Raw genomic sequence first — 23217 nt, 5'->3', positions numbered from 1 at the left:
ATGTGGCAGTGTGGAAAAGCACCAACTGGTATGTTGCAGCTGGGGAGTGGCAGGAGGGAAAAGGATGAGAGCGCCGAATAACAGACGAGAGAAAACGGAGCGTTGAAGCCTCAAAAAGGCAACCGACTCACAGTGCAATTTTTAGGCTCGGAGCTGTTAAGCGTTAAAAGCATCGACTTGGTATTGATTGAGGCCGGCAGCTCAAAGTGAGGCCATCCAGCCCAACTTTTTTAGGATGATTAAATGAGCCTTCGCCCCTGAAAACTTTTAGCAACTCTTAAAATCTGACATTATTGATTAAGCCCAGTTGCTGGCCTTTTTTTTTTTTTTTTACTTGACATTTTATTTGTAGGGATCGAGGTGCCTTTTTTTTTCTTTTTTCAGCTGGAAACCTCTCACCTCAAACACACTTTTCACGGGATAATGAGCTCAACTAAAAGTCTGCTCTGACATTTACACTTGGGGGGAGTCATCAAGTGCTCTCATGTGTTTTGTTCAGCTTGTTACAAGTTGCACAAGTCGTACATCAAGCTGTACGTCCGTGGCTATTTTATGAAACCAAAGTGGTTCGAAGCACAGCTGTCTTGTGGTTGACACACTGCCTCAGTTATGAGGCGCTGAGTTTGAATCTTGGTTCCCCACATTCCAAAAACATGAACACAGAAAATTACACGCCAAAATCAAGATGTGCCAAGTTTTCTTCGAGCGCAAATAGAACCCTGTGACTTAAGTCACGTAAGAGTGCGACTCTTACCTTTCTACCATTGTTACATTAGGCTCATATTAACAATTTTGTCATGGCAACCAGTCCGGGGTGTACCTCGCCGACTGCCCAATGATGGCTGGGATAGGCTCCAGCATGCCTTGTGAGGAGATCAGGAACAAACAATGGATGGATAGGTTCATTTCGCATTTTTTCGAGTAACAATCGTTTTATTTATGTAACAAAACAGATTGTCTTGTAGCTTGATCATGTTTTTCCTGTAATAGTATATAAGTTTTGTGATGTAGTTTGGTTTCATTCTCGCAACGTCTTGACATTATTCTCTTTCAGCTTTTGTCATTACTTTACAACCATCTTTTGAGGATTTCCCTTTTGATTTGTGGTTTTAATACTGGTCAGTTTGCTTTCTTCAGTGGAGTAGAACTAAAAAGAACCATAAAACAATGCGTTTGTTTGATTTTATTGCGTTAAAGAACATTCATTAGGATGAAATCAGGGGCAACTCGGCATTAGCACAACTCTTCGTGTGTGAGTGTGTGCGCTAGAGTGTGTGTGTTTTAGTGGGTGTTCCTGCCTGGACTGATGGATGTGTTCAGTGAGAAAGGGTCTTGGCATGCATGTCCACTCAGTGCCTAATAGCTTATTGAACGGCCACAGCTAGCGAGGATTAGAAACCACCAAGTTAATCGCATTGTGTGGGTGTGTTTGTGTGTCTGGGTGTGTATGTGCACGCGAGTAGGGGGGTGTGTGTTTGTGTGTGTGTGTGCATGAACAACAGGCAGCTGCAATCAACGCAATCGCGCAATGGCCTTCCATAAATCTAGCAGACATATTGGTCAAAAACATTTCACTCATCAATATGGAGGTTTGTGCGAGCGGTTTTAAGCCTTTTAAGTGAAAATTCCCACCACAAAGTGCAAGTGCCGAAATAAAGTGCCCCTCTTGTTTTTTTGGGGGGGGGGTTTATTTTTACTGCTTTGATGCTGAAAAGAGGTTGGGTTTTCACCCCCTGAGCCCTGCTTTTTAATTGCCTTAAATGTCAAATGTTTGCTGGATGTCGTTAACGTCAACAGGCAGCTGCCCTTTAGATGCCGCACACATATTGATGAGCAGTCGGGGGGCTGCTCTTGTCCCAAGCACATTTGAAAATACAGTACACTGAGGACAAAAAAAATGAAAACAAGCCCACTGGTGGATGATTATAAATTGGGAACATTTGCAAATCTACAGTATTCAGGATAATAAGAATAATAAAAACTAATAATAGATGCATAGCCGTTTCGTCTTTCAAATGTCAAGCGAATGAGAGACTGTCGAATGAAATTGAAAAAAAAAAAAAGTTGACTATAAAAACATCTCATAATTGAGGGGAGAGAGAGAGACCTCCTCAAAGTAAGTTTAGTCTTCCGTATATTTGGCGTTTATTTGGTTTTTAACTCTTTGTCGTTTTGAACTTGACTGTGCTTTTTGGTTGTGATTTGTTTTCAATTCATTGTTTTGGTCTTGGTTTTTGTAGCCTTGACTACAGCTCTACTTGTGTGTTTACTACAGACAAATGCACACAGGCAGCGCTGTAATGGGCCCCTTAGTAATTGGGAGGTGTAAACCTTTAAATGACTGCTGTATTGATTGGCCAACTCACTCTGTTTGTTTGTTGGCTTTCCAGGAGGAGCCGTTCGTGATGGTGTCTGAAAACGTTCTTGGCAAACCCAAGAAGTACCAGGGCTTTTCCATCGACGTCCTAGATGCCCTGTCCAACTATTTGGGTTTCAAGTACGAGATCTACATTGCACCGGATCACAAGTATGGCAGCTTGCAGGCCGACGGCCATTGGAATGGACTCATGGGGGAACTTGTTTTTAAGGTGAGACATATATCTTTGCGCAGATACATGAGCAACTGCTATTAAAGTGGCGTTTTAAAGCTTCATGATTGGATGAATGGAAAGGAAATTGTTGACTAGCAACCCAAAAGGATGTATTTTCTATTTATGCGAAACACAGAAGCAATTCACAAGAGCGAGCATGTAAAACGTCACGTGCCATTGGCGTCACTTATGCTAAGCATGGCCTCGGACTCCCGTGGGGGGAGGGAGGGGCCTGGGATTTTGCACACAATCTTTTGCTCGCCTTCTAGCATCCCAGAAAGGAAATCATGTTGCGTCCAAAGTAAATATTTAAATGAAGCTACCGCGGGGGCTTCACGTTAACTCCCTTATATTGACAACTCAGATTGAACTCTTCGAGCACACTCGGTGGAGTGGACTATAACAGGACAAATAACACAAAGGGTTCTTTTTTATGTAATGTAGGCAGAAGACAACGAGAACAACTGTACTTTATAGTTTCTCAGACTGCTGAAATGGACAGAAGAACAGTAGTCATGTTGGGACTAAAGCTTGTCGGTAGATCTTATCTCAAAGGAGTTTAAGACCTTTCTTTTCCATGGAATTCTTGATAAATCTATAAATATCCATCCACTAATATATAAAACAATATTACAAAACACCACGAGGCAAATTGTCATTTTCCCAACGGATAAATATTTTGTAAAGAATAAATGATTCCAGTTAGGAGACGGTTTACACACTGCAAGAGGTGCTGCGGATTTGGTCAGTAACAGTTCTAATTGCCCAGCAGTTGCGTGTATGAAGAATAGCACTTCTGATGGGAGACAATTTCTACTCTGTCGATCTTGAGGACAAAAAAAATATTTTGGGTGTTGCACTTATTTGTCTTCCATTTCAGTATATTACAATCACAGTCACAAGGCACGATAGATGAGACACCTCTAATGAAATGGTGTAAACGTTGCAAGCTTTGTTACTGATATTTAGTTGTACCTAAGGAAGTGCCCATAGAGTGTGCAATGTAAAAGTCGCCATGTATGTGTGTGTATTTACCATATTGTTTTTCCCCAATTAGCCACTAGAGGGTGGTCAATTCCAACTGGGTTCACATTTGGAGGCACGTTTTGTTGGAATATCACAGTTAATACATTCTGAATCCTACAGGGTCCTAGCAGATGTCTACAGCTGCTAGCAAAACTCCAGGGACTGGAAACATTTTAATTAGCTTATTTTTTGTTAAAGCTCATTTTAATTGCACTCACTGACTCATGGGTTTTTCAAGTGCAAATCATCCCACTTACAGGCAAAAATTAAGAAGTCATTTGTTGTCTTGAATTATAAACAGACGACAATACATTCGTAGGCTTATACATATTTATTTTTTTATCGGGCCACATAAAGTGATGTGGCGGACTGGATCTGCCCCCCGGGCCTTGAGTTTTACACCTGGGCTCCATCTCCACCATTTTCAGCAGTGGACACTAGCGGATCATACGTCACTGGGTGGTACACCAACAAAAGGAAAATGTAAAGTGTTGATTCAGGCTCCTGCACCAAAAATGGCCAACAAATTTTAGTGTACCCAACTGTAGTTTTTGGCCAAAATCTGAATGTTACGATAGCATTTGGTCCGTCACTCAAGTGAATTACACTCGTTCTTGCGTGATTTTATTTTTCTAATTCTAAAACTGTTTTTCAAATGTGAGACCCCTTACACAACCGGTAAAAAATGCAGTGTATGCTGCCTCCTCTGATGGATAGATTGATTGATTAGGGGTGCTAAATTTTCCATTGTGATTCTTGATGTGTCGCCCATTTTTCATGAACCTTCATGTGCTTGTCCTCCAGCGAGCTGACGTTGGACTCTCTGCTCTGACAATCACGCCGGATCGCGAGAGCGTTGTAGACTTCACCACACGCTACATGGACTACTCGGTGGGTGTTCTGCTGCGCAAAGCCGAGCGCACGGTGGACATGTTCGCCTGCCTGGCGCCCTTTGACCTGTCGCTGTGGGCATGCATCGCGGGCACAGTGCTGCTGGTTGGCATCCTGGTCTACTTGCTCAACTGGCTCAACCCACCTCGACTGCCCATGGGCTCCGTGTCTTCCACGACGCTCTACAACTCCATGTGGTTCGTGTATGGCTCCTTCGTACAGCAAGGTACGTACACAATGCCTCTCTGATGACCTGGCAAGAGCAAGATTGATGCTGTGAATCACTCAAATAAGTTCTTGACACTATCAAGGGACTGCTGTAATCTGTTTGGGAAAGGCGGGACATTTAGTACAATACTCCGAGCTGATTGGGCGATGCGGCAACTAGTGCACGCCTACCAAACATGTGTTTTGCCCATTGCCCAGTGGATAAAAATGTTGTCACCAGCGTAGGCCTTGCTTTGAGTCATGTCTTGATGATTGGCAAAGATGGCATCACGACAATGAGTGATAATTGTTGTTTTGTGATATAAATATGCCGATAAAGATCCATGCATTCGTCCACCGGTGTTGTCTGCTCGATTAGTTTGTTTACCCCAGTCCCTGCGCTTCTTGTTTTTTGTCATAACCGCATAGTCCACCCTCAACCACACTGCTACTTTGTAGAGCCAAAACGATGTTTGGTTTTTTTTGTTGCTTTTTTTGTTTTTTCCCTCAGGGCGCGACCAATACTGATTATTAATATTCAGGGAGGCCGATAATTGATATTTGGAGCCGATGATCCTTTTCAATAAAAGTGAAAGGATTGTTGTCAAAATTATATAAATTTTTTTTTTTTTTAAAACTCTTGAGCTCTTTGTTGCAACATCTTCAAGTATATGTTTGACGTACTTTATTTTTGTTTTATTTTCAGATATTTGTAGGTTGGATCAGCTTGTAAATATTTGGTGAACCGTGATTGGTTGTTACCTGAGCCTTCAACAACACGTTTTTTTTTTTTCCAGTCGACAGGCATTTTTAAAAGTGTTAATTGTAGATTTGAAATAATGAAGTTATCAAAATCATTATAGACAGCAAAACATTTTTTTACTGCTGATAATTTCAAAATTAGCAAAGTATCCCTTTAAAAAGTGAGTATGGTAGCGTGTCTGTCTTACATTTGTAAACGATGTTTCTTAAATTTTGCTTAATAATAATTTAAAAGTTACTCGAGACTCTTTTCTGGCTAGCCTTCCGGCCTCGACCCTCCGGCCTTATTCATAAAAATTAGTCACCCCTGCCCCAAAAATGGACCTCCGGCCAGGACTAAGGGTTGGAATGTTCCGCCCCCGGGACGGGCTGCCCAGCTCTGTGGTCGAGTTGGTGCTTCCATTTTAATGTATCTGATCCTTAGAGGAAAACGTTTGGACATCCTTACTATCTAAACTATTCTTAAATGAACTGAATGTAATCACTGTATGCAAAACATGCAGTTGGTAATGAAACTAGCAATACTCAGTATTACCTCCTATCTTGTCATTTTCCAAACTTTTCCAGTGCAGCAGTGGATTTGTTACTGACCTTCTGCACTTAATAATAGGAAAACACAAGGAAATAAATATTTGTCCCTCTAGGATTGACTTGCTGGGTATTGACCTTCTCCGAGTTATCTCTCCTAAGATTCCCTGCAATCCACCGGTCGGTGCTCAGGTGCAGATATCAAGGGAAAGGATTTGGAATGGAGTGTCACGACCTTGAGAAGTGATGAGGGTTGTGGAAATAAGAATCGGAATGATTGAGGTTGATTCCCACGGTTGCTACTGTATCTCACGCTAACCCAGCAGAGGCCAATTAGAAATCATGAAAATTTCCCAATACAGACATACAATCCAAAAATGACTTATTTGTATTTAGACCTGGCAAAGGGGCATGTGGGTCGTTTGTATTAAGATCTTTTTCTGTGAGTGGCTGTAAATCGTTTGAGGTCAGCAGGCAGTTTTTCTTTGGTATATGTCTGATTGGAGTTGTCAGAAGACCTCGCATACTGCATGAGGTGCATGTCTACCACTAGAAATATAACTATTGTAGAAGATCTAAACCTGACCACCAATAAATAAAATTCTTAAATGCTCAGCAACTTAACTGAAGCAAGCGTCTTTGAGTGTCTAGAAATGGGCTTCCAGATATTTATTATTCTAGTAAAATGAGCTGTCAAACAGCTTGGCCCAGCTGGTTCAAATGTTTGTTGTCAAAGAGTAACAAAGATATCTTGGACTTCAACACTTACTTTTTTCATGATAAGTTGCCCAGCTGGGGCATGGCCAAATCGTAAAACATTTGGGTTGGAAGCACATACTTCTGCTCAAAAGTTTGTCACTGTCAATAAATGACTGCTTTGGCTCAGTGATTTCCTTCCATCGTGTTTCTTTCTTTTAGGATGAATTCAACCTGGTAGTCCCTTCTTGAAAAATAGTGTGGTTCGAAAAGTGGCTGAACTAGCAACCATGTTGTCCGACATGTTGACCTTAGCTGTTGCTGTGCCTTAACTCCTGGAGCAGTCGTTTTCGACTCCACAGTCTCCATTTTATTGCATAGGCACTTGAGCTCCTCTAGAATAAGTGATGTCTCCTTCCCTTGTGCCTCTTTCTCTTGATTTCTGTGGAATTGTTGCCATATTTTCTTTCCAAGTTTCCTTTCTACCCGCAAAAAAATGCTCAACCAGGCGTTGTGGAGCATGCCGCCCTTCGCTCAATAATCTTCCATCTTACTGTAGCAGCTAATAGCGCTAAGGATGATGCACGCTAATTGCTGTTTGATTTTTGGCAATCATTTCTCTTTTTAGGGGTAATTAACATTTTAGTCATGGCGTCATTAGTGAGGAAAACAAGTGAGGAAGGATCTCATTTTGAGCTGCTTGTTGTTGAGCTGCTGTGCACGAAAATGCAGTTGTGTTTCTGATTGTGTGTGTGCGTGAGAGAGTAGAGCAGCACTTTGGTCACAGGTGATTCGTCACCGATTTGGTGGGCCAGAAATATCTCGCTTAGAATTTAGCCAAGCATGAACACTCATCTCGCTGCAGGGTGAAGTTGAGCCTGCTGTAAATAGTCACCTGGAAAGCAGAGACAACTAAATGCAGTGGACTTTGGAAGTCAAACACAAGCCTTTTCCTGTAGGTTGTTCTTATTGTCTCTATTTTACTGTCTCAAGTCCTTAATGAGACTGCAACACGATTTGTTGCTCGTCACTTTTTTTTTTTAATTCGAGACTTTGGGAAAGTTATTAAACGGAATGACTTTTCCTTACATTGGGAAGGACGCCCAGTCTTACTAATGTCTCTGTTTTACTATATTCACTTCTCTTGAGGATGACTTCACTGCGTTTCATTATACATTTGATTGAAATTCTTTCGTAGCCTTGTCTTCGCTGATACCTTTGAACATTGAGATCCTCTGATGCTTTGAAAGCGCTCTGTCGGCCATGTCTTGGTCTGTAAGATGTGGCTACAAAATGACAGGTGAAGCTGACTTTCATTTAACATGAACATTTTAAATATGAACACAACCACGTTATAAGTTGGTGGTCACACTTGTTCAACAACATAGTTCTTTATTTTGACTTCCCCAATCTGAAATATTTTTTAATTCAGTTGTACAGGTTCTGCTATGTAGGTCACATTAATGGTGGATAAAGTTCTCAAATCATTCATATTTGTCTAAATCTTTTTCCAAATCACAAAAAAATGTCGGTTAAACAGGAGTTTGGAGACGTTTGTGTCTTATCATGTTCCAGCTAATTTTTGTTCAGGTTCTCTATTTTTTCTAATTCTATTTTATGTGTTTAAACATGAACCACTGAATCCTATTCACACTGTTTTTCCATTCAACATCATTCATTTAATCCACTATTGTGATTGGCTGGTGAAGAGTCTATGGTGGGCCTTTTTCCCCTTGGCTCAAAGTCAGCTGGGAAAGGCTCCAGTTCACCCTAAACCTGGGTTTTAAATCAACTTTTTCAATACTAGCCAATGTGGCAGGTGACTCTAAAATTACCAGCCAATCAGAAATTTCTCCAGCTGTTTTTTTTAAAAAAACTTTAGCGATGCTATTTTTATGTATCTCCATCTTTCTCAATGGCCGTATTAAATAGTAGTTATTACTTGGAGGAGTCGCTGTCCGGGATGAAAATGAGGGAATGAAACAGCGTAGAGTACGGTTGGACATCATTTCAAATTCAACGATTCCGGTCGGATCATTTGAACGCTTTCAAATGATTCTCAATTTGGATTCTTCATTTAGTTGTCCGAAACTATGCGGCTCGCACCAGTGACTGAAATAACAGTTGACACGGCCATGTCGTCAGGAAAACAGAACAAGTTTGTGTTCATCTCTTACTTCCTTGTTTTCAACCAGTCATCAGTCAAAATCTTGGAAAATCATTGCTTTTGCTTTGGGACTGAGCTGTTTGTTTTTAACTGTTCAGTATAATTGGAGCTTTGGCAAGGGGGAGCTACAATTGTAAACTGCAGAACTGAACCTGCAGTCCTTTGCACTCAGACCACATTATCAACTATTCTGTCATTTAAACTACAGTTTTCACACAACACCTTTCTAATATCATTTGTGCATCAACTTGGAATGTAACCCCTTCGAAACAGTAGGGGAAAGAGAATTGGGGTGGCTTTGCGGATGATAAGAGTGAAGTCAAACACCCCAATGTTTTGCCCTGGGCTTTTTTTTTACCCTGACTGAGCCTGAGGACAAGGTGCATGCTAAGAGACGACATACTTGTTCTTTTCATATTTCCTCTCTCTCGTTGCCTTCATTTCCTTGAAGTTTCACACTTTTATGTTTCCTTCATCTCCCGTCTTGATCTTAATTTGGATTTCTTAGTCTCTGATCCTAATATTTCTTATTAACTCTCATGTTGGACAGTGCATAGATGTGGCTTATCTCAGCTCACCATGACATTAATCTGTGACGCTTTTTAATTGAGTGGGTAGGGCCAGCTAATCAAAGGAAAAAAAATCATGAACCATTGCGAGATGGTCAATGGTCACCGGTCCAGCAGGTTTGTCATCACAAAATAAACGTGAATTTTAACAATAGCTCTTGCTGGTCTTTAGCCCTGGACAATGCTGATTGGCGCTAGGGCTGTCACAAACGATTATTTTGGTAGTCGACAAATCACCAACAGTAATCGCGTTGAATCGACTGATCAGATTGTATGTAAATTGTGGCTTGTCGCACCAGCATGCAGCTGCTCGCATATGAACATAATTAGCTTACAGCTTGAATTCTTCAAAATACAATGTACTAATTAATAGGATGATACAATTCGGATTTGACTTTGCAGCTTGTGCCAGCATTTCTGAGATGTTTATAAATGATGCTGCAGTTTAAATTGAAGGCAATACTGTGGCCTTAAAATGCTTAGTAATTGTAATTATTTAGTGCATTTTAAAACGGAACCAAAACCATACGCTATGCGTAGTTGCAATATAAAATATAAAATACTTAAAATCAAATTTCATTCTTCTTGGGCAACAAGCATTTCTTTAAGTGTAGAAGGTCGTGAAATCAGAGTATGCTAGTAAATTAGGAAAATGCACTGCGAAAACTAAAATAAAGATCGTTTTTTTATGTTTCTAATTAACCTTTATCTAAAATGTTTGGCTTTTCTTCACTACAATGAATTTAATAGTAATTAACAAAACCAATGCACGTTACAAACAAAAAATCCTTACGCGAATGATATTAACAGGAACATACTTTTTTGCAGCAGCATAATGTCGTAAGTATATTGCAACAAACGTATTTATGCTTTTTTTTATTTTTCTGTGATGCCAGTGAGGGCTTGTTGCAAACAGTTCAAAAACGCATCACCGTGTTCGCGAGTGAGAGTGTATGAGATATTTCCCTTTTGATGTCAAACACGGCATACACACACTGTTTTGGTTGTTAATAAACGGGAGTTCACTGACTAATTCCGTCGTAATCCATAGTGGACGCTACAATATGTTGGTGTTACAAAGTTACATCAAGCACACTCCATAACCTGTGTGTGCTAACATCAGCTAGTTTCCCCACACGATTGAACGTGTCAGAAATGGAAAAAAAGAGGCATCAGCCACAACGTGCTTCCTTTTCTAAATGATCAAAAATTTTGTTGTGCTGCAAGAAAAGGGAGGTTTTGCATCTTAACTATTTGTGTGTGAAATGTGCCATAACTTTCGGATTCTGTTACTAACCCCAAGTCACAATGAGACTTCCTACCCATAATGCTTCTGTTTACATTGCGGTTGAACCAGATTAACATTACAGCGTATGTGCGCCCCAGACAGGCTTAAAGCCAGCGCGGAAAAGCGCGAGATGGCGCTGTTTCAAGAGAACAGCAATGCGCCAAATAAACAAACAACTCGCCGACTACTTAAAGGCCCTTAGTCTCTTTTCAGATAAACTAATCTCCTTATTGTGGGTAAAAGCCACATGCTGAGAATTAAATGTTGTAAAGCAGACACTTGTACTTCTCCATTGTTAATTTTTGTTCGTGTCTCTCATTCCAACTCATACGTCCAAATCAGTTAGTTTCCAGATACTGTTTTGCCTTAAAAAAAACAAGCCGCCCATACAGTACACTGTGGTGTGGTTTCCCCCAAGGAACCTTTCTTGTTTCCTAATTGCATGGTTTGTTATGACTCTGGACAGAGCAGCGGACTCGTAGTTAACATGACTAAGAGTTCTGAGTTTCAAACTTGTCTTTGGCCGGTGGCGCAAAGATCCTTCCAGGATTTCGCCGAGCCTGCAGGGGGAGATGGTTGAATGAGAGTTAAGGCCTGGACCACCAGCTCCCACGATAGAAGGCAAACAGATAACATTAGCAGAGTATTGGCTGGCCACTGTGCACACACTGGCCAGAGCAAGAGCCTGCAGGGAAGGGGAAATGTGCTCATTTGCAGTCTTGCACACCCGCGTTTGGATTTTGAAATGAGCCACCAGAGGCAGTGACTAGAGCGAGAGCTTGGGAGGAGGGGAGTGACGAGAGGGAGGGGGTGGCATGCGAGGACCCCAGAATGCAAAAAAACAAAATGGCCCAAAGGCATTTGAGGGAAGAAGGCTGCGACACATCATGCAGACGTGACAGGAAACGGAAGTGATTACCAACTTCGCTATTTTGCACAAATGCTCCAATCATCAAGCTCCGGTGGAAGCGAGTATGAACATTGCTGGTCACCCTCCATATTGCTCAGATTTCTGGCTTATTGCTAATAAAAGAAATTAGTTTCACTAATCCACGTGCAACTCTGTAAATTCAGGATGCTGCTTGACCTTCCATTTGTTCAGGTTTTGCAATGACATGACTTACAGCGTTACATGCTTAAGAACAGCATTCTTGCAGCGTTCAAGTTTGCAAAGCAGCTTAAGAAATGTCGTCATGTGGAACAAGAAGGTAAATGTCGTTACCAGCATGCTTCCAGTTTGTTCTTCATAGCCTTGAAGTTTGTTTCATACAAGTAATGACTTCACAATTGCGGTGGTGACTACAGCATGCTCCAACTTAAGTACACATTCGGGTAACACCTTGCCGCCAAAAGAATCGAACTTTATTCTGGATATCGAGTGTACAGATTCATGTTTGAAGTCATTTGATAAGCACTTAGCTTGGACAAAAATTTAGATGATGTGACTGTGATTAGTTTGTTGTGTACAGTGTACTATTATCAAGCTCAATCAAAATAAAAGTTGACCTTATAGACAGAGGATTGCCGTTCATCCTCAAATAAATTTGTATTATTCCGACAACAACAGTATCCAGATGAGACTGTTTTGATAACGCTGCTGATTAACTCAAACAATCAGGCCTTGCATCAACAGTGCGTGGACTTTGTTGTGAAAATAACGCCTTGGAAATAAACACCAAATAAAACAGAAATGGTTTCCATCCCTAAACTCAGTCATTAATAATGTCTACATAAAAAAGGTGGAGTGATTTAAATTTGTGTGAGTCATGATTGACTCAACATGATCATAGAAACATCACGTTGAAGTCGTTTGTAAAAAAAAGAGCAAAGAAAGAATCTGTTTTCTCCATCGCCTCAGGTCATTCCGGGCCTCACAGCAGGTTCTGCTTTTGTTTTTCACCTCCATCATCCTCAGTGTGATGCGGCACCGTTGTGCTGTATGCTTCAGCTGCCTCACAGTCACTGCAGAATCTTGACACTGACACTTATTATCATTTGTTCCAAGATTGTGGAGCGACCTCTGCAGTCGTGTTCGAAGCCGCCGAACACAATGCTCTGAAGTCTGAACGACATACACTTGTAGCGAACGGTGATTTGAGACTTAATGCCTGCACTAAATCTCGCTCACCACTAGGGAGCACCACACCCTTTTTGGTTAATTCTAGGAAAAAAAGAGTTATGATCAAACAGTCAACCCTGAAACTAAATGAGCTTTCTAAAAATCCCTCACATCAATGAGGTTCTAATGGCAGTAGACAATCTTTGTTGAATGTTAATGTTTGCGTTTTGTCGAGTGAATTGCACGTGGATGAAGCTCTTGCGGTTTTAATGCAAAGGCAATTTTTGATCTAGCTAGGATGCAATGGTATTCATGTTGAGGTGATGACAAATGAGTTAACAAAGTTCAAAATTCAAGTGGAATAAGTTCAACAGGTTTTTGAGGACTGAGTGTCAAATAATACAAGACAAACCGCTGAAAGTGCCATTATGTCCTTTTTCAGAGTGAGTTGCTTCTTACAAAACGTTTTTGCGTGCATGTTTTTATGTACAACGAATACAGCTCTAAAAGTATAAAGTCTGAACAGAAAGTCTTCATGTTACAAATTTCCTTGCTTATTCCGGAAACTGGACTCTTTTATCAATCAGAAGGACTTATTGTACAGAGGAAGGCTCTGTTATGTAAACTGGATTAGCCACGGACAGAAAGAATAAAAAGAAACAAGACGTGACGGAGTATGGAAGTGGACATGGTAGCATGTTCTTTTAATCGTGTCTCATGTTGGGATAGCTTCTTGTCTCCCTGTGTGTCCTATCGCTCACTTCCTCCTTGCCGTTGTCCCGACCTGAACTGTTCATCTTGAGCTAAAGTGGAAGAGTCACAAACAAAACTCGTGCGTCGTGTTGAATAAGCGTCTCGCATAAATATTTCCCAGGCGTTCTCTTTGTCTCACTTAGTAGCGGCGAACCCTCAAGTTAGCATCCTGACCTGTGGGAGGTAAGACCATGAACAAAATTCATTACATGGCTTTATGGAAGAAAATCGAACATACAGACTCCACATGTGGAATTCCGATTGGATTGCGGTTCCACTCGTCTAGGTGGCTGCAGTATTCGTTTTAGCTGTTCATCAACTGCCATACAAAAGAATAAAAAGACATATCTGATGAACATGAACAATTTCTTCCCAGAATGGAAATTACTTGAGCAAAAATTAAAGAAATTTCATAAATTGCCCAAAAAAGTATATGGCCCTGATATTTGTGGTTTGGAATGAAGAGTTGGGCTGTTTCTATTTCCTCCTTCTTGTTGTAGCGTAACGCTCCTCCATCTCAGCCTCTCAGTGTGCAAAAAGCAGTCGCATCCCCTCCATCATTACCTCTGCCTCTGCTGTGCTGCACTGCTGAGAAGTCAGCATTCTCATCACTGCCTCTTCCTCTCTTCTTCTTTTGCTTCTTCTACTGGACCAAACTTTCTCCGATCCATTATCCCAACAGAGTTGTGGTGTTTTGCTGAAGTGGAGGCAGTGCCACCTCCTCCCATCGTGCCCTTTTTTTATATCGCCATCCATCCATGGGAGAAGAGGAAGTCTCACAGCAGCTCTATTAGATTCAACACTCTTCTGTTCTTTTCTCCTCGCTTGGCTTTCTCATTTTCCTTTCTCTTGCTCTCATGGATCATCACTCACTCAATTCTCTCCTTTTAGAAGTCGAATTGCATTTGCATGTCCTCTTCAGTGTGTGTGAGTGCGGACTTTGTATAGACATCCAAGATATAGGTGTCTAAAATGCGCGGCTCTTGGTTCCCATGGAAATTTGTTCGTGGTGATTAGCAAATCTTGTTTCTTATAATGGCACAGTAGGACCTTGACTCACGAGTGCCATACCTGAGTTTTTTTTTTCTACTTGCGGCCAAAAAGTAAGGTACGAACGCTAAATGTCGACAGAGAACTCAACTCACTTCTCAACATGCAGCTGTTTTGGCACATGGTGGACAATTATCCCAAAAAGTTGAAGTTTACCGTCAAACTGAATATAAAAGAAATTGAGTATTTAAAACGACCGCAAAACGTTGACTTTGGGATTCACTAGCCTCATGCGAACACCAGAATGCAAAAAGAAATAGACTGGCTCAGTGTTAGCAATGATGTAGTTAGTGTTCTTCTAACCCATTAAGCACGATGTAGCAATACATGCAGACAGATCACATAACAATACAAATTTAAATAAAATAAATTAAAAAAAAGGATTTTATTCCTGCAATTTACTCCACAACTTCAGAAGAAGGACAACGTGGCGCCGGAATGGATTAATGATAATTTGGTAAATGAACGAAATGAGTTATGAGTGTAGTCACAGAACAACAGGAACTTATTGGCCAAGGCATCACTGGAAAAGGAATCGGTCATGGTATTTTTTACTGGCATCAAGTGGACACTTTGCATTTTCAAAACCATCACCTGTTCAGGAAACGCCAAATAATGGCATAGCAGTTGAGCCATTAACATTGCGTCATCAAGGAGACCAAACCATCCTTAATGGGGACTGAGCAGAATGATTGATTTCTGAAAAAAATAAAATACATTTTGACTTTTTGGGATTTTGTAAGTAGTATCTATCTGGAGTGGTATTTTGAAATGTATCTATTCGCTAGCTTGTGATTTTAATATGTATGTATTTAGTATGTAGTAATGTAACTTGCTATCTAGTATTTATATTTTGTAAGTGATAATGGTATTTGGCTGGTAACGGTATTTGGTATCCAGTAACGGTAATCTGGTCATTAGTAACAGTATTATGTAGCTGGTATCTAGGGCTGTAAAGGTATTTGGTAAGTGGAAATCACATTTGGTTTGTGGTGTCGGCTAATGTATTATTTTTGGCAATTCTATTTGATGTCTGTTAATAGTGTTTGGTATATGGTAATGACGTCCATATGCTGTTTGGTCATGGTATGTGTCATTTATCTGGTAATTGTGCTCAGTATCTGCTACGTGTACTGGGCAATTGTTACTGTGTGGCAGTGAGGGTGCTGACAGCAGCCTGTTGCAGGAAAGAAAAAAAAAAAGAAGTGCCATAACAATAATGAACATAATCATGAGCAGTTACCAAACAATGAATAGAACATGATACAAAGGGCCATTCAGTTCAGTTTGTGCAAGATTAATTTTGTGCACATTGGCCATTACCCAGCATGCTTGCATTGCATGTGTCAGGGCATAATGAATGTGTTGATTATCACTTTCTGTTCAAATGTTTCCTGGCTCCATCTTGAATGTTCACTCATGCTGTTTTAGTTGCAAGGGCCCGCTGGTAAATTTGACGATACCACCACATGTTGGTAAAAACGACAGAAGCGATATGAGTTGAAGAAGAACTAATGTTAAAAAAAAAAGTTATCCATATTGTTTACTGTTCTAATTCAGGTGGCTGGATGGCTCAGTGGGGTGCATTTCGGACCCAGGGGATCAAATCCTGGCCAGGGCTAATGGTAACATCCACTTGGGTCCCTTGGCAATTACCTTTATGCCAGGTGTGGGCAAACTACGGCCCGGGGGCCACATGCAGCCCGTGAAACGTTTTAATCTGGCCCGCCAAACTTGAAAAAAAATTAAATGAATAAACCTTGTTTTATTTTCCAAATACTGTGGTTTTTCAAAGACATATATATTGTTGTGATGCTTTTGTTCACTTTCATTTAAAAGTAAAAGTATTTTTTTTCTCCGATGAGGTGAGGTTACCAAAACTCTCCATCCATCTGCTCCTGGTCAGGCCCCTCTGTCAAACTTTAGAACCCATTGTGGCCCGCCAATCAAAAAGTTTGCCCACCCCTGCAACTTGCCGTTTCCTAGTGTCAACAAGGGCATCCGGCGCAAATAGTCAAACGACAACAGTTTACTGTGAAATCACACAACAGAACACTAGTTGTTTGCAGTCCCCCACCCCCCTAAAAAAAATCTCTGAGCCTTAACAGAAGCCATAAGCCACATTTGCCATTTACACATAAGTCAGCAAAGCAAACATGGACATAGCATTCATATATCAAATAATTATATACAAAGAAACTTTACAAATATTGAATGCGTACTTTAAAGTGTTGGAGGACTCTGCATTATTTACACAAATGTTGTGGTATCAGAATTATTCGTAACATAAGGTGCTAAAAATAAGTAGGAAATGGTTCTTATAACAATTCAAATATTGCTCACAAGTACTGATTCAAAAATGTTTTACAGTACTACAAAAATCTGAATCAGAATGGCCTTTATTGTCATTGTACTCAGTGTGCAACAGACTAATACATGAAAAGCAACAATAGAGAGAATAGCAACACAAACAAACCGCAACTAAAAGAAGGACGGTTACCTGGAAAGCAGCGTCCACGTACAGCGGCAACAAGGTCGAAAGACTAAATTTAGCACATCAAATGGCAAGGACACAGGGCTGATCTGGTGCCTTCCTTGTGTGGCCACGGGGCTAATGATAATTGCACCCAGGTGTGTGCCGGCTTCCTCAATTCCTGCCTGCACTGCTTTGAGGAAACAGAGAAAAATACAAAGAGAGCCAACAGACTGAAGAAAAGAACTCAGAGTGCATCTTGACTCTGCCAATGGTATTTGGCATCTGGTAATGGAATTTGGTATCTAGTAATAGATTCTGGTATCCCGTAATAGTATTTGGTATCTGTACTGGTATCTGGTACTGACGTGTGATCAAGGTATGTAGTAATAGTTTTTGGTTTTGACAGAACTGGTAATTGCTTATTACAGTTGGTATTTTTATCTGGTTTCTTGTAATGTTTTATAATTTCTTCTGCTAGATGGTATGGAGGTTAAATTGTGCCTTTTTCATTTCACTGCTTTTTTTTTCAACAAGCATATTTGAGTTATGAGTACGAGTTCACGACGTCATTGATTATGGAAAGTCGCTTAAAAAGGAATAGAGAGCAATTACTGCGCATGTTAGCTGGAAAGCCTGCCAGGTTTCTCTTTTCATAAGTCTGAGTGCGTAATTGCATTGTGTCACATTTAATTAGACCCTGAAAAACCCTCCTTTAAGTCTACAGAGAGTAAAAAAAAGAAAAGGGAGAAAAATCAAGCTACATGGAGATGTAGAATAAAAGAAGTTTCTGTCCGAAAAAAATGTCCGATTAGTTGTGGATCAATAACACTTTTTTCCTGACTTTTTTTTGCATGTAGTCTCAGTTGAATTAAAATCTACTGTAATACAACTCACACATTCCTGAACTAGTTTTGGGAAGAGCTGGAAATACCAATATCTTGTTTTTAAAGTAAACAAAAAAATGCATATTTTTTTCACAATTTCAAATGTTTCCCAAGTGTTTCTATAACATCTGTTCCATTCATTCACTGCCAGCCCCGGTAAAATGTACTTTTGGCTTCTATATCCGTCAATGGCAGTGAATGAGTTCATAATGGCTGTTTGCGTTCAAGAGCAGAGGTGGTAGTGCGCTCCCTATTTTCATAACTGTTCGACCTAGGTGCAATAGAGAAGGGCTTGACCAAAAAAAAAAAAAAAAACTGAATATGGTACTGTACTGAGATGTCTACACACGGCATGACGAGAGCTTTTTGTGTGTGCACAAGTGTTTACTTTACTCACTCACAGGCGCACAGGAAATGGGTGGATAACAAAAGTTTTGCTTGGTTACTGGATTTCCCATTTGATGGGTGGGTAGGCCCCCTGATACCCAACATTTGGATACAAGCTATCAAAATGTCACCTGTCTTCTGTGTATGAATTCAAAGTAACGTAACGGCTGCTCAAAGTGAAACTACTCATTTAACACCCCACTACAAATTTCCATTAGTCCCCTTTGCATACCATTCCGAAATGTATTGTTCTCCTAAAACAAAGTTCTAAATTTACCCAAACGACAAAAAACTTGGATGATTATATAGTGAAAAAATGTTGCCGCATAGACAATGTCAATCAGGAAACAATTAAGAGTGTTCTTTGTTCAGGCTGCACTCAGCTCAAAAAGCTGACCTTGACGACTCGCACGTTGAGAAGAGAAAAGTCTGCTTATTGGAGGCGAGGAGACTAAAATATACGCAGTGATTGCTGCGGCTTCAACGAATCCCAGGTGACGGATGCTGGGTCGAACGCGATCCGCCAATTAAGCGCCGCTTCTGAGCTGTTGTGACAACCTTACATTTTCATGGGTTAGGCAAATTAACATTTGGCGACGTGGGGTTGCTATTACCTTGGAAATTGAAGGTGTGAAAAAACGCTAACGAATGCTAACATCAAGATTAAAGGAGTTGTATAACGTAGATTGAATATATCAACATATAGGGGTGTCCCGATACAACATTTTCCACTTCCGATCTGATACCGATATTGTGGTAGTGTGATTCCAATATCGTCCGATACAATATGAGTAGCGCTCTTATTTGACACTTCTAGTTTACTACTTTGCAGGCTGATAAGATTGCAGGGATGCTTTCCTAGTATGCTTCGTTGCCATTTCAAGTAACACTTGTGATTTTGAACAGACAGTGGAATATAGTTTCAGTATTGTTGTTTCTAGTCATCTATTTAATTATCGCTGCTTTGGTATGATATTATTGCAACACCAGGTAGTGTCGAAATTTTTAGAGCGACCTTTTTTTTAATTCAAATGACACTTGCTGCATATTTTGTGGCGCATCGGAAAGAACAGACAAATCTACAAAAGATGAGTTGTTCACCTTATAGGTGGGGATAGGTTCCAGAGAAAACAAATGTGAGCTGGTGAATAGTGAAACTTGAATATGCAGAGGATTACTTTACAAATTCTTATTTTTGTTCTTTTGACACTAGTAGAGTCTCCACAGTCCCCCAAAAATCTTTATAAACTTAAATTACATCCCAAAATGTAGTGCAGAAAGTGCCCGCTGTACTTTCTTCAGCAGCCGCAAGCTTGGTAGTCATCAATATGATGCAAAGTCACACTCGGGTTGGCATAGCTTGCAGTCGTGGCGGTCGCTGTGGTAAGCAGTTGTTCATTTGCATGAGACAGAACATTTGTATGAGCATATCTCGGTGACATCGCTTCGGGAAGACATTTTGTTTGCTTCTCGTCCACGAGTCACTTTTCATTGTCCACCATTGGCTCTCACACTGCCTCCCAGTTGGAAAAGTTTGCCATGTTTTTGCTGGAAATCAATTCTTCCCAAGATGGGCTCTTTGGGATCCAACCGCATGGCCGAGAGAAAGCATATAATTGAAAACAAGCGGCGTGGTGTTTGAACTCGGCCATGAAGTCTAATAGACTATTTTCTTCTTTGTCTTCAAGGCCCAACTTTTGCCCTCTAGGAAACAAAATGCTTGGCTGCACACAAAAAAAAATGTCCCATCCACCATGAAGGGATACACACGCACGCATTCACGCACATAACCCTGCGTGCATGTATTGGCTCTTGTTCTTCTTATATTATACACAGATTGTATTGATCCATATGCTGTAGAGGAGCCTGTAAATAAAGGCAGGAATTTCTGCTGACTTTGTCACATTTGTGTTGCGTTCAAGTGTGAAGAGTCAGGCTGAAGTGCTGATAAAGCTGGCGGGGAAGAAAATAGAATGTTTCCAATGTCACCCACCATGGGTCCTTTTCTTCAATGATCTGAATTTCATATATAATATATATATATATATATATATATATATATATATATATATATTCAGTCCACACGCACAGTGTCGTGTTTTATCAGCGACCTCCACACTTTGCCCGTTGGAGTTTTGAAGCGGCTTGCCAGCCCTCCCCTCGTTCACTCACTAAAGGAAAAGCTCTCTAAGGCTCGAAAAGTCAGCCAATTTTAATGAATGTTTACAAGTGATGATGCAGCAAGATGACCAGAGTGTCTCGAAAGGGCGTGCACACACACGCACACACGCACTTGCGCGTTCACTCATCCACACGCCGTGGTTTGGTTGATGTTTTTTGCGAAAGTTTTTATTTAGTCCGAGTGACCTAAAATTTGAGAAAATAGTAAAAACCTAAAGTGGCCACATGGCAGTGCTTTCCCATTCTTTTTGCCACCGATTATAATTAGTGAGAGCAGTATTATACTTTGGGTTGGCAAAAGACAGGGACTGAGACGCTGCACCACCTGGACTGCCCAGCCAGTCGTGTGGCACATATAGTGATAAATACATTCTATTTAGATTGTAAATGCATACAAATTTTGTAGGTTTTTGTTTTGTTGTGTAGGTTCTCTTTTATTTCTAAGCTACTGATGTTTTTGTTTTTCATTTATTTTGCTTAATTTTATTAAATGGAATGAACTGTAATGAAAGATACATTTTTTCCTGGTTTGAAATCTACCTTTCATACATATTTTTTTTAAATACCAGTTCTGTATTTGTATGCATCACTGACTGGATGGAATCGTCATAAAGCATCTTCACTGCTCTATAAATGTCTCAACGCACCATCCAAACATCACCAGTGTATGGAGGTAGAGTTTAATGTACAGCATCGGCTTGATACACGTTTGTACACTCACACAAACACACACTTGGCTGCTGATGGCGAGCACTTTGTGGAGTGTATCTCAGGGAATACTACATTTTCAATTTTTTCATTTCATCCCGCTTTCTCGTGAAACCGAGCCAGCTCCGATTAGAGACTACAGAGCCCCCATTCCAACACCCAGGGGTCAACGTGGTGCAATTTTAATTCCTATTTTCTTCCCCCCCTTCCCCATTTGAAAGTCATATTCCTATTACACATGCTGCGCTTCTGATCATGTTGACTCGGCAAAGATGAAGTCAGGAGATTAAATGCGTTACACATCATGAATTGAGCGGAGGGAATTATACCACACCTCAAGATAGCATATTAGTATTGAAACAGTCTTCCTTCTTTTAGGAAATACTTTCACTCAAAATATAGTTGGTTTCCGGCTAAGTCATCCACTTGCATACTTTAATGGCAAACTTCAAGGAGACGCTTCAAATAGTGCGAGTGCAAGTTTCATTTGTTCCGTGACCATAGTTGTCACTCAATTTACTAGTATATTAAATCAGGTCTTCCTCATCAAAATGGTTGGCGATGCCACTAATACAATCCGACCACCCAAATATAACAAACTTTTTGCGTCTTTTACCAAAGAAAAATAGTGGACTGTATTGCATAAAAAGAGAATGTGAAGGAATAGACTAGCGGTTGAGCGATTAATCGACAACTAATCAACTATTAAATTAATCTTTAATTATTTTTGAGAATTGATGACCAATCTACTCATAGCACTATTGCTGTTCTTTTTTTTCAGTTGGCGGGCACTGGCCTGGCTTGTTCGTGTTTGAGCATGACTGAGCAAAGACATTGACTGTGTTCTCAGTATATTAAAGTTTGGGCCTTTTCCAGTACATTACCTCTTTAAGAATGTGGGCTGTGGGAACAGGTGCCAGACCGACATGTTGGCCACGTACCTTTTTCTTTTTTCTTTTTTTTTTTTTTAAGGATAACATCTGTGCCCTTCACTCATGTGATTTGCTTTATATCAGTATAATATTCAGTGATTTGGTTTTCCTCACCACATGATCAAATATATTCCGCATTTTTCTCTTCTCGTTTTAAAACGGATGCTCTGTTCTCTACTCACTTTCATGCCGACGTACTTAAATGTTTCTCCATTATCTAAAATGATTGAACAGCTACCCTGCTGGGCCCGACACTGCGGGACTACGCCAATTGTGTGCGTGTGCGTGTGTGTGGGTGTGCTACTGTGAAATTTAGTAGCCCATTTGGTGGCAATAGTGCACTATATTTCTGTAATAAAAACCAAAAGCAGGGATATTTTACAGGGCAAGTGCATAGAGTGCAGTACATAAGGTCTTGTGATTAGAATGGAAGCTGGTGTCCAATTTGCGCTGAAGCACTGATTCAAAACCTTTTTAAAACAAATATGAGCTCCAAAAAAAATATTTTAGATACCACCATCATGATCGACATTAAAATACATTTGTGTCGTAGGCCTAATTGTGCATCAAAAACGAGGCATGGCCTTTATTCCTAAAACAAGTATATTTTATATTATTGTAATCGACTGCTACACTATGCAGTTTCAAAATCAACACCATGAATAAATGTTGGTCAGTAAAAAAAGAAACTGTCTTTAAACAATTGTTACTTAAAATGCATTGCAGAAACGATAAATGTTTAAAAAAAAAAGTTATAAAATATCCTACTATATTGTCGTTACTGACAGCTTTCAAACTTTAATATCATTCAAAAATAGACATTTTGGTATTTGTTTTAGCTTTTCTTTAAATAAAATATTAATTTGGAGCAAAGTGTTCCACCTCCTAACGTCCCCATTTAAAAATTGAGATTATGACCTTATAAAAAAAAAAAAATAAATAACTTAATATAGTTTATATAGCGCCTTTCCACCTATTAAGGCCCTCAAAGCGCTTCACAGTGCTGTCACATCTACCTACTGATGACATACCATCAAGACCAAGCCGGGTCAGTATCTTGCT

The 23217-nt window shown here is 40.2% G+C and overlaps 1 protein-coding gene across 6 annotated transcripts in view; it reads left to right on the top strand.

Moving 5' to 3' along the window:
* grid2 (glutamate receptor, ionotropic, delta 2) overlaps positions 1 to 23217 on the top strand; it is a 444752-nt gene that overhangs the window by 337243 nt on the left and 84292 nt on the right. For all 6 annotated transcript variants that reach the window (XR_015843122.1, XR_015843125.1, XR_015843126.1 and 3 more), the window contains exons 10-11: positions 2391 to 2588; positions 4422 to 4734. Coding sequence is in view for 2 of the 6 variants with exons in the window: in XM_088295450.1 (XP_088151576.1) it covers positions 2391 to 2588; positions 4422 to 4734 (511 nt within the window). In the remaining 4 variants the exon portion in view is untranslated. The remainder of the gene's footprint in view (positions 1 to 2390; positions 2589 to 4421; positions 4735 to 23217) is intronic.

Source organism: Idiotropiscis lumnitzeri, chromosome 1, assembly GCF_059441095.1.
Source record: "Idiotropiscis lumnitzeri isolate Australia: NSW breed Sydney's pygmy pipehorse chromosome 1, RoL_Ilum_1.0, whole genome shotgun sequence".
Taxonomy (NCBI): domain Eukaryota; kingdom Metazoa; phylum Chordata; class Actinopteri; order Syngnathiformes; family Syngnathidae; genus Idiotropiscis; species Idiotropiscis lumnitzeri.
This window is presented reverse-complemented; position numbering and strand designations above follow the sequence as displayed.